The 12276-nt window shown below is 42.3% G+C and overlaps 1 protein-coding gene across 1 annotated transcript in view; it reads left to right on the top strand.

The window, feature by feature from the left end:
* The window catches only part of LOC123369456 (complement C4-like), a 93738-nt gene that overhangs the window by 16319 nt on the left and 65143 nt on the right, over window positions 1-12276 (top strand). Inside the window, exons 11-16 of the mRNA XM_045015073.1 lie at window positions 896-1063; window positions 2745-2942; window positions 6858-7049; window positions 7967-8116; window positions 8557-8683; window positions 9340-9411. Of these exons, the coding sequence (XP_044871008.1) occupies window positions 896-1063; window positions 2745-2942; window positions 6858-7049; window positions 7967-8116; window positions 8557-8683; window positions 9340-9411 (907 nt within the window). The remainder of the gene's footprint in view (window positions 1-895; window positions 1064-2744; window positions 2943-6857; window positions 7050-7966; window positions 8117-8556; window positions 8684-9339; window positions 9412-12276) is intronic.

Genomic DNA, 12276 nt, shown 5'->3' with positions numbered 1-12276 from the left:
CAGGGGACTGGGAGCGGGGAGAGATGGGTAGGGGGTGGGGTCCTGGGTGGCAGTTAGAGTGAGGGGTCTTAGGAGGGGGTGGTCAGGGGACAAGGAGTGGGGGGGTTGATGGATTGCGGGTTCTGAGGGGGGCAGTGGGGGGCAGGACGCGGGTGGGTGTCGGATGGGAAAGGGACAGGCTGTTTTGGGAGGCACAGCCTTCCCTACCCAGCCCCCAATACAATTTTGCAACCCCAATATGTGGGGCCGGCTTTAGGAAGTGCGGGGCCTGATTCAAACAGTTTCAATGGGGCCCAGGCAGGGATGAGGTTTTATATGTTTTTTTTTAACCATGTGGGGCTTGTACTCACCGGGCGGCGCTCTGAGTCTTCGGTGGCACTTCGGCAGCATGTCCTTCACTCGCTCCGGGTTTTCAGTGGCACTGAAGGACCCGCCGCCGAAGTGCTGCCAAAGATCCAGAGCGAGTGAAGGACCCCCTGCTGAAGTGCCACCAAAGACCCAGTAGGGAACCGATTGTTAAGATTTTGGCAGCTCATCATTGCAGAGCAGCCCCTGGTGAGTGAAAGGCATAACTGCAGTGCCTCTCCAGCAGAATGTATTTTCTGTGGAGAAAAAAAATCTTCAGGGCACATGAATTCTGCACTTGTGCAGTGGCACATAATTCCCCCAGGAGTAACATGTGCTTAGGAGAGCTCTGGCACAACAGGGGATCTGGGTGTAGTTGTATGATACTAGTTGGTAAAAAGACAAAGTCACCTCCTGCTTCTCCCTCCCAATGGTCAAATTTCCAAATAATTTTTAAAGGTTCATATTTCCTATTGGTTTAAAATATCTTTCCTTGTTTTAAGATTTTATTTTCACCCTGTCATTTACCTGTGGAAATTTTCCCCAATAGGCATCTATAGCTTCTGCTGATGGTTCTCCTGCTGCTGACGTGTCTGTTACTGCAACTCTTACCCGAGATAGAAAAGACCCAAAGAAAAAGACTGCACTTTCTAGTAAAGAAGGTCTAGTATCCTTTGAATTCAACATTCCTCGTGCTGCAGAGAAGCTACAAATAATGGTAAAAAAAATTGTTAGACAAACTTTTACAATGTTTTTACAGAAAATGAATGTCCAAAATATTTTTGATGGAAGCTGCAAGGCAACTGCAGCATGATTCCTTACATAAAGTAGGAGCCTGATGCTGCAAATCGTTATGTACTTGAATAGTTTCACTGATATCATTGAAACTACTTCTGTGTTTTAGGATCGTTTGCATGGGCAAGGGTTGACTGACTCAGGCCCTAAAGTTGTATTGTAAATTAGTTTGTATGGTTGGCTAGACTGTAATCTTCTCAGGGCAGGGATCAGTTCTTTATTTTCCCTGTACAGAATCTGTGGTGCTCTGTACAAATGTTAAATACTAATAATAGTGTATTTGTGCTCGGTTTGTGATAGGCAAATTTTGTCAAAATATAGCTTCCACTTTCACACAATTGGCAGAAATGGTGGGCAAAATCCTGAGGTCACTATGCATTTTGTTCTTGGGCAAACTCCTGACCACAAAGAGTACATCTGTACTTGGGCTGGAGGTGTAATTTTTATCTTGGGTAAACGTACATGTGCTAGCTTTGATCAAGTTAATATGCCAAAAATTGCAGTTTAACTGCAGCAGCATGAGTGGCAGGTGAGCTTAGCCACTTGTGTAACTACCTAGGGCCTCAGATGGGATTGTACTCCAATGAATAGCCTATCCTGCTGTCTGTGCTACTGCAGCTACACTGTTTGTAGCATGCTAGGTCAATAAAAGCTAGTGTGTGCGCATCTGGAAATTGTACCTCTAGCTGCAGTGTAGATGGATCCAGAGTCAACCTCTGACATCAGTGGGGCTGCACGCAGGTGCAGAGGTCTTCCTGCAGAGTCATTTGTAGGATAGAGCCCTAATAATAGACATGATTTGATGCATAGCAAACGGGGAAGAGGTGGGGTGAGAAAGGACAGATCAGTAAGATCACACAGCTACTTAGCATAGTCATCTGCGCATTTGCATGGTTGATAATTTTATTTTCAAAATACTTATTATTAATCATTATTAAGCCACTTATTGTGAGTGTCATTGAGCAAGCTACTCTAGCAAAATATCAAAGACAAATATAGCAACAGCAAAATAAGCAATGAGAGAGAATCGGGTTATAGAATTGTTGTTCTTGTTTTGAAATCACCAAGCTCTGCAAAAAGAATGAGGAGTACTTGTGGCACCTTAGAGACTAACAAATTTATTTGGGCATAAGCTTTCGTGGGCTAAAACCCACTTCATCGGATGCGTGCAGTGGAAAATACAGTAGGAAGATAGATATATACACACAGAGAACATGAAAAGATGGGGGTTGCCATACCAACTCTAGCGAGACTAATCAATTAAGGTGGGCTATTATCAGCAGGAGAAAAAAAAATTTTGTAGTGATAATCAGGATGGCCCATTTCAAACAGTTGACAAGAAGGTGTGAGTAACGGTAGGGGGAAAATTAGCATGGGGAAATAGTTTTTACTTTGTGTAATGATCCATCCACACCCAGTCTTTATTCAAGTCTAATTTAATGGTGTCCAGTTTGTAAACAAGCTCCTAGACTTAGTGCATTATGATGACTCAACTCACCCGCCAGTGTTTTCCAGGTGACACGGTGATACATGAATTAACAGTGACACCTGATATTGTCTCTTAATTGGCATGCTGTTTGCTCTGTCCTTTTTTTTCTTTACAGGTGAGGGCTGAAGAGGGGAAGCCTGGCATGGAATCAGCCGGAACCAAAACCACTGCTGAGAGATACCTGTCTGCTACCCAGAACTACCTTAGTATCAGCGTTCCACATGCTGTCATAGCACCTGGAGATACTTTACTTATTACCTTGAAGGATGTCCACCGATCCAGCAGCAGTAACATTGACTATTTCTATTACATGGTTAGAAATAGGACTGTGACAACAATACTTTGTGTTAGAACAGATCATTTTGCAGTTTATAAATCTACACAACTGACCATTTTCAGGTTGGGAGAAAAGCATATTAATGTAAGATGCAGCTTCGGAGGAGATCTGGTGCAAAGAGATCCATACACATGGTATTTTTAGATCTTTTGTGACATCCATATACTTTAATTGAAGTGAAAGGCACCAGACTGAGAGCTTTGGAAACTGAAGTCCTAGGGAGAAAAATTCCATGATCTCCTGATTTTCTTAAGTTTGGGCCAAATTTATGCCCACTTCTACCAGATCTGAATTTGGTCCTTAAAACTGCAATAAGCCCAGATTTTTCTTTTTTAAAATTTAGTCTTTATAGTCCTGATTCTTATTTACACTCAGGCCCCTTTACATCACTCTCTCAGTGCAGAGGGGCCTTAAAGTCAGCAGAAAAGTGTATGTGCATAAATGAGAATCAGGTCCTATGAGTTTAAAGTGCAGTCATATTGCTGGCGTCCTTTAATGCCTTGCAGTGTCTCTTCCAGATAAATGGTTCTCATTTTACAAGTAAAACTATACTTCTTTTAAACTCACCTGGGATCCCAAAGTCCAGCTAGTCCTTTCTAGCTAGTGCATCATTACCTGCAACTAGAGCTGGCCAGAAATTTTTTGACAAGACATTTTCCAGTGGAAATGATCTGTTGAAACTGATGCTTTGCACGGGAGAGGATCAGATTTGATGAATTTCCTGTTTTGAAATATTTTTTGAAATGTGTTTTGAAATTGTCAAAATGTCCCATTTCAGCATTTTCAAAATGAAAAGTTCCAGTTTTTTGGTTCCAAATTATATTTTTTGTTGAGAAATGTAAGGGTTTTTTAAAAAATGAAATTATATAAATATTGAAATGATATGTTTCAAACTTATCTGAAGCAACCCAAACTGAAATTTTTTTTGAATTAACAGTTTGCTAAAAATTTTTAAGATTTTTGGCTTTTTGTGCTGATTCAGGATGGAAAATTTCAAAATCTCAAACGTTTCCTTAGGATAGGAAAATAGTTTCCTGTTCAGCTCTGACTGAATCTAAGAGCATGTCTACACTACAAAATTAAGTTGCTCTAACTTATGTTGGCATACAGCCACCTCAGTAATTGCATAGCTTGTGCATATCTGCACTTTGCTCCTTGTGTCAGCTGTGTGCATCCTCACTAGGAGCACTTGAACGATTGAACTGTCAGTTCGGTGGCACCCAGTTCTTCAGATACAGATGAAGAAGTGGGGTTTTTCACCGATGAAAGCTTACGCCCAAATAAATCTGTTAGTCTTTAAGGTGCCACTGAACTCCTCGTTGTTTTTGTGGATACAGACTAACACGGCTACCCCTCTGATACTTGAACTGTCAGTGTGGGGAATTGTGGGATGGCTTTGAAAAGCCAGCAACAGGTGATGTAAGCAACATGGGCCTGATTTACACTACAGCATAGGTGCCGACTTCCCCTTTGCCCAGGGAGTGCTCGACCCCCACCCCCACCTCAGGCCCTGGCCCGGCCCCAACGCTTCCCCACTCTTCCTGCCCTGCACCACCCTCACCCTGCCTCCATTCCACCCCCTTCCCCCAAGTCCCCACCCCTACCCCGCCTCTTCTCTGCCTCATCCGCTCCTCCCTGCAAAGTGCTGCCAAACAGCTGTTAGGCAGCAGGGGAGTGGGAAACGCTGGGGAGGAGCGGGGACGCGGTGCGCTCCAGGGAGGAGAGGAGGGGGCGGGGGGAGCTTAGCTGCTGGTGGGTGCTAAGCACCTGCTAATTTTTCCCCATGGGTGCTCCAGCCCCGGAGAACCCACGGAGTCTGCACCTGTTCAATACAGAGTTAGGTCAACGTAAGGAAGCTTATGTCAACCTAACTCTGTAAGCATCTGCACTAAAATGTAGCTCCCACCAATGTAACTTGCCCACTACACTGACTTAATAACTCCATTCCGCAAGAGGCATAGCGCTTAGGTCAATGTAGTTAGGTTGATGGAGTGTCAGTGTAGACACTGCATTGTTAACATCGGCTGTGGCTACCTTTCAGAAACTGTCCCACAATGCCCCACCCTGGTAGTTAAATCAGTACAAATTCTCCTGGTGAGGACACACACTGTCAACACAAGGAGCATAGTGTGGACATGTAAAACCAATTCAATTACTGCGCTGGCAGTAATCCACAGTGTCCACATCCACAGTGTCTACACTGACACTGCATCAACCTAACTACATTGACATTGACTCTATGTCTCTTGTGAAGGTAGAGTTATTAAGTTGGTGTAGTGGGCAAATTACATGGGCAGAAGCAAAATTTTGGTGTAGACACTTACATAGTTAGGTCAACATAAGCTGCCTTGTGTCGACCTAACTCTGTAGTGTAGCTAAGACTGGAATTTAATGAACAATTCTCTTCATGATGCACAAGCCAGAAAACAATCTTGCTCAGTTTCTCACAACTTTTATTGACTCTGCAATGCTAACAAGTATAAACAATATTTCTTTCACTAAAGTAAGCAGATCTGACTGAATCCACTCAGGGAACAAATCAGTTGAATGACAAATATGTTCATTTTTTTTAACCATAACTGCATTTTACAGCTGACATTTTCAAAGCTGTGCAAAGCATTTGGACACCCAGTTACCATTTAATTTCAATGGGAATCAGGTGTCCAAATCCTTAGACAGTTTTGAAGATCACAGTCCCAAGGTTTACAAGTAAGATGTAAAAAAGAGACAATTTTATGCCAGAAAAACAACGAGGACTCTGGTGGCACCTTAAAGACTAACAAATTTATTTGGTCATAAGCTTTCATGGGTAAAAACCCACTTCTTCAGATGCAATTTTATATCGGGATTAGGATACCTGCTCCCCAGAACTACCTGGGCACCTTACTACCCTTGAAGTGCAATATCTGTAAGAAAGTTAAAACTTGTCTGAAAGGAGAAACTTCATTAGCTCATTTGTGACACTCTCTGTTCTACTTTGGCCGTTTTAATGGCAAAAACCTGTAGTTTTTTTAAGACTTATGGCCAAATGACCCTATGTTTTTATTGTGTCCTGTCTTATGACATTTTACTGTTGTTTCGAAAAGTGTCTGGCTTCAGTTCAGGTAAAATCTTTATCAGCTCTGCCATCTAAGGGTCTATTTCTGGCATTCTTACAACTTTCTCTAGAAGTGGTTCAATTGAAATAAATAGGATTACTTGCAGAGAAAGGAATTAGCCAATGTAACAGTGACAGAATCAAGAATAAGAGCCAGACTCTGATACTCTTATTCACACTGAGTAATGCCATATCCTGTCAGTGAAAGACCTATCCCCCCCTTCAGCTCGATGTAAAAGAGCCAATGTTCCTATAGCCTGCTGAAAGACAGCCACAAGACTGCCTTCTGAAGTCCCTTTTGCAAGGTCGGATGCAGGGGTGTGCTAGGGATAGAGTTGGGGGTGAAGGAGTGTGTCAGGGTGGACCCCCAGCACACACATGTGCAGAAATTCTGGGCAATGCTGCAGTTCTAAGGGCAGCCTTGGGATGTTACTGTAACTTAAACAGGCTACCAGGGCTAAGTTATACTGGGGGACCTCTTCAGCACCGGGAGTTGCCCGGGATCAGGAAGGCACGACTCCATGAGGTCTCCCATAGAGCTTAGAGGTACTACCCATAGGCCATGAGTTGCGTGCTGTTCCTCTTAGAGGTGCAGCACCCAATATCACCCTATGAGTAGTACCATTGACTTCAATGAGAGAACTTATGGAGTTAGGTGCTACTAAACCAGAATAAGTTATCAGAATCTGCCCCAAGTGACATGATTATTTAGTTTCGTATTCCCTTTATGTAATACAAATTCTGTCATGATTGCACAGCATTTGGTTTGTTTTGCATTTGCTTTTGAATTGCAGGTGGTGACAAAGGGGAAAGTTGAGATTATGGGAAGGGTTCCGTATGCAAACAAAATAATCACCCTGGATGTTACTGAGAAAATGGTGCCTGCATTTCGCTTTATTGCTTACTACTTCATTAAAAATCAAGGCCACAGTGAGATTGTGGCTGACTCTGTGTGGCTAGACATTGTGGATGCCTGTGAAGGAAAGGTAATGACAAATAAAGGGATATTTATAGAGACGAAAAATAGAAAAAAAGATGAATAAAATGGGATATGATAGAGGTCGAGCCAAAGATCTGATCCCATATGTATAAAAGTGACAAAAAGCAGTTTCATATGGGTTGTCGTTTATTTATTAATAATCTTTTGGTAATTCCACCATTACCACCATCTAATTCTGAATACACAAAGGATCTACATTAGAGTGGTCCCTTGTAGTAATCTTTTAAAAGCCTAGTATTTGAGGGATAAATTCTGCTCTCATGTATTTGATTTAGACCTGTGTAACCAAGAGCAGAATTTGGTCCATTAAGTGAAAGTGAGAAGGCGGATGTGGGAGAAGAGAAAGTGAAGTAGCAAATTGTTTTAGTTTAATTAACTTTGTAACATAGATAAGCTACACTTCACTAGTTTTATTTCACAGTATTTTTTATTTTTAGCTTGCTTTGGAAAGATATTAAATGTAGCTGGTACTGTTTAAGGCCCTGATTCAGCAAAGCATTTAAGCATGTGCTTAAATCTAATTGAAGTTAAGCTCATCCTTTTCTGAATCCCTAAATATTTAAGGTAAAATTCTCTTCACACACACCAGCTTCCAAGGCTCTTAGTGGGTGTTGCCCACATGTATCTGAGGGCAGAGTCTCCATTCTTTAAGGTTCTGGTGTTCTGAGCTCTCATTGTAGCAATTGGAGTAAAGGACAATCAGCACGGTTTAGGATCAGCCCCTTTATCTTTGTCTGCCAACAAACATATACCACAAGTGACACTAGATAAATGTTAGTGGTGTGAAATGCAGAAAGCTTAGATAGAAATTACCTATATTGCTAATACCCCACTAATATCAATGCTTGATATTAATGCTAATGAGAAATATAAAATTCTGTTATTTAAACATTTTGCATTTAGATTAAACTGAAAACAGACCGAGACACATATGAACCAACGGAACTGGTAAATTTATCCATTGACACAGATCATGCAGGAACTGTTGCCTTAGCTGTGGTTGATACTGCAGTTTTCATTCTAAACAAAAGGAATAAGCTCACGGCCAAAAAAGTAAGTGTGTTAAAAAGAAAATAGCATGTGTCATTAAGTCAAGTAGTATTTCATAGGAGAATAGAGAAATCTGAATATAATAAATGAGTAGTTATCAAAACATTATTCTAGTCATTGCTTATTTGGGAAAATATTTTTCTTATTTATTTATGATGCATTTATAACCAATTTGCATAGGATTTGACAAAGCAGAATAGACTAGTAGCCTATCCAATCTCATATGGGCAAAACTGATGATGCAGAGGAAGGCCATAAATGAATTCAGTTATGCCCTTCTTAAAATGTCAGATTCCTTTCAACTCAGTGCTGGGGTGTAACCAATACTTCTATTTGCATCATTTCTGCATATGGCCCGATAACAGGATATGACATCGCTATTCAGAAAAGAATCACTAGTTTTGCAATAGTGCACCTTCCTTCAATGCTATTATATTTTGTAGGTCTTTGAAGCAATGAATTCATATGATCTTGGATGTTCAGTGGGCGGAGGTGCTAACAGTGCTCAAGTTTTCAATGATGTGGGTCTGGCCTTCATATCAGACACAATTAAATCACATTTTCGGCAAGGTAAACAAAGACCTTCTTCCTTTGCTATAGAAGTGTATTGTGGTAGAATAAATTCACACTGAATTTCTGGGGTTTGATTTTTAGACCTTGTATGCAGGGGCGGCTCTAGGGTTTGCGGCGCCCCAAGCAGGGCAGCACGCCACGGGGGGCACTCTGGCGGTCGCGGGTCCCGCGGCTCCGGTGGACCTCCTGCAGGGATACCTGCGGATGCTCCACCGGAGCCACGGGACCAGTGGACCCTCCGCAGGCACGTCTGCGGGAGGTCCACCGGAGCCGCCTGCCGCCTTCCCGCGGGACGCCGCCCCAAGCGCGCGCTTGGCGCGCTGGGGTCTGGAGCCGGCCCTGCTTGTATGGCACTGTATTGTTGCTCTATTCAGCGGCCTCCCTTCTGTGTGGTCTTATTATTTCCCAGTGTTCATTTTCCCATCTTATACTATGGGTTCATAGCTCATATGCAGGTGAAACAGGCTACACTCTTGAGACTGGTCATTTGGCATCTATTGTAGATTGGACTGTGTGCGGGGGGAAAGGCACTGGTAAACCAGCTTTGCAGATCATGCATCCTCTGGCTGCCAGGCCCCAGGCTGGTGTTGAGGAGCAACTTAGAGCAGCCTCAAGTATTATTTTAACCAAACTCTCTTGCTCTGTTTTCCTAGGCTATAAGTGTTCCCCTGCTACCAGAAGACAGAAAAGATCATTGGATTTTCACAAGCAAATTTCAGGAATTGGTATGGCCATTAATCTTCAGGGGCAAGAGCCAGAGGCTGCTGGGGCACGGCGGAGAGGACTGGAGAGCTAGGGACCAGAGCCTCAGGGGTGGATGGAGGGAAGGGGAAGGATGGCAGTGGCGGGGGGGAGAGGGGCGGGGGAGGATGGCATCAGGAGCTGGAGCTTACCTGGGGGAATGGGAGTGGTCTCAGTTATAGAGACAGGCGCTAAACTCTGCTATGTTACAGGGTGTAATCAGGCTAAATCTATTTATTCTCTTTTAGAGGACATGCCAATGCTAATTGTATGCCATTCCACTGTATCACCCATTATGGTTATGTTCTGTGTGTGCCATAGATTTCAGAGGGAAGCCATTTTAGAAATGATTTTATGGTTAGAAAATGTTTTATTAATACTGCTTTTCCTTCCCTTCTGCTTCAAAGCCAGGTTGCCTTCGGCACAATGTGTTCCAAATGATAGAAGTATTAGTGATCTAAATATATATGATCTGAAGAAAGCATTTTCAAAAATAATTTTCCTATAAGTCTGTCACATGAAGGTCTGATTCTTATGACCTGTCACTATAAGAAACAAATGCTTCATCCAAGGGTTTTCCTAACTTTCTGGAACTGGCTATCTATTCCAGGAATAAGAATAGGGTCATGACTCACTCCCCACAAGACCTCTAACCCACACCATGGGCAGGTGAAATTTTGAGCCATAACCATACTAGACATAACAACTAACTATGTAGTTTTTAACAGTGATTTTAAGGATGTCTAAAGTTTTATAGATCAACATGCTGGAAGAATTTGTCTGACTGATTAATAATGGTTCACATAATGCTGAATTGGGGATTACAATCTTAATTCTTTTTTATCTCTACGCAATCATGATACTTCATTTATATCTTCACCATTAGAGAGAAACCTGATTTACAGAGACAAGAGAATGAAAATGAGATGGGAACTGTCAAAAATGATCCATCAAAAGCTGAATATTCCTCTTTCAGAGACACCCAAAATCTTCTGTGCTTCTGGCTAGAGCAAGCCAGTTCCAGAGTGCTGACACAAGGGATGTCTATCAGCTTGCCTTTCAACAACCCTGTCAGTCAACATCTTAGCGGAAAGGACTGGCGATCCACCTCTTTCCTGTTGGTGGGTCATCAGAAAAATAGTCCTGCTGCTGGATTTGAAGTTCTCTGAGATGCTGACTGTTGAATTCCTGATGGCTCCCAATTGGCATCTGTTCTCTTAAAGTTTGAAAGGAAAGAACGCTTTTCCAAATTTCCTCTTTGTGCTTGGGAAGACCAGTTTCTAAGTGTTCTTGTGAATAAGTTCTGCTCTGTTTTTCATGTACTGAGCAGTCATATTCTACTATGATAGAGAAAAGTTCAGCTCCTCTAGGTGCCCTCAAATGTCAGCAGCATAAGCTACGTATGACCCCTGCTGAATTACTGAAGCCGTCCGCCAAGGGAGCTTAATCTTCATTCAGGAAAACTTCTGCTCTCAGTAAAAACAGTTGAGTTAGCCTGAAACTGTGAAACCATGAGACATGAGATGCAACATGTTAGATCTGAGTGACCACACCACTGTTCTTACTTGTCTTTGCCCCGGTACCATATATTCAGGTTGAGATACACCAGTGAGATACACCACTCTCACTGAATGTGGGAGTCTTTGACTGCTTCTGAAATGTCTCAGATAAGCATTTTCATGGCACTGCTTTGTAGAGGAGCAAGCCTTCTTCAATAGCAACATCAGAAACATACCTCACGAGCGCTAGAAGCCATCCAGTACCAGAGATACCAGTTGACTCATTACGTTGAATTGTTAAATAGTCCCTTTTCCGTCTTTTGAAAGCAGTTGTTCTCATATGTTCTCAGCCACATCACTGATACAGTATCAAATAGTCTCATTTTACAAAGGGCCTCTTTTCAGTGTGGTGGCTGATTCATAGATTCCAAGGCCAGAGGGGACCATCTAGTCAGGCTTCCTGCATATTTTAGAAAACATCCAAGCTCAATATAAAGATGGCCAGTGATGGAGAATCCATCACAACCCTCGGTAAATTGTTCCAATGGTTATAATTACCCTTACTATCAAAACTATATGTTTTATTACCAGTCTGAATTTGTCTAGCTTCAACTTCCAGCCATTGGATCCTGTTATATCTTTCTCTGCTAGATTGAAGAGCTCATTGTTAAATATTTGTTCCCACTGTAGATGCTTCGAGATTGTAATCAAGTCACCCCTGAGGCTTTTCTTTTTGTTAAGCAAAATAGACTGAGCTCCTTGAGTCTATCACTATAAAGCATGTTTTCTAATCCCTTCATCATTTTTGTGGCTCTTCTCTGAACCCTCTCCAAGTTATCAACATCCTTCTTGAACTGTGGGCACCAGAACTGGAGACAGTATTCCAGCCGCAGTCACACCAGTGATCAATACAGAGGTAAAATAACCTCTCTCCTGCTTGAGATTCCCCCCGTTTATTCATCCTAGGATTGCATTCGCCCTTTTGGCCACAGCATCATGCTGGGAACTCATGTTCAGCTCATTATCAACCACAACCCCCAAATCTTTTTCAGAGTCAGGCCATATAATTTTTGAACCCATATTCATTGGGCAGGGAAGTATAAGATTTTCTACAATAGTATAATCCTTATACTGTTGTGTGATCAAGATAAGATGCCTGAAGGGCATGAGTCTTGTCATAGCCAGTTTGAATAATCAAGTCTTGCTGATTGTTCAAGGCTTTGAGTTTTCTCAGGAAAAACCCCTCAGGTTCATCTTTCAGTGACAGTCATTTTGAAGGCTTCTTAGACTCAGCTGCTAGCATTTCACATCGCACCACACACTGTGATATCAAATCAGTCAGTGTAAAAC

This window comes from Mauremys mutica, chromosome 1 (assembly GCF_020497125.1).
Source record: "Mauremys mutica isolate MM-2020 ecotype Southern chromosome 1, ASM2049712v1, whole genome shotgun sequence".
Taxonomy (NCBI): Eukaryota; Metazoa; Chordata; order Testudines; family Geoemydidae; genus Mauremys; species Mauremys mutica.
Note: the sequence above shows the minus strand (reverse complement) of the source record. Positions and strands in the feature narration are given on the sequence as shown.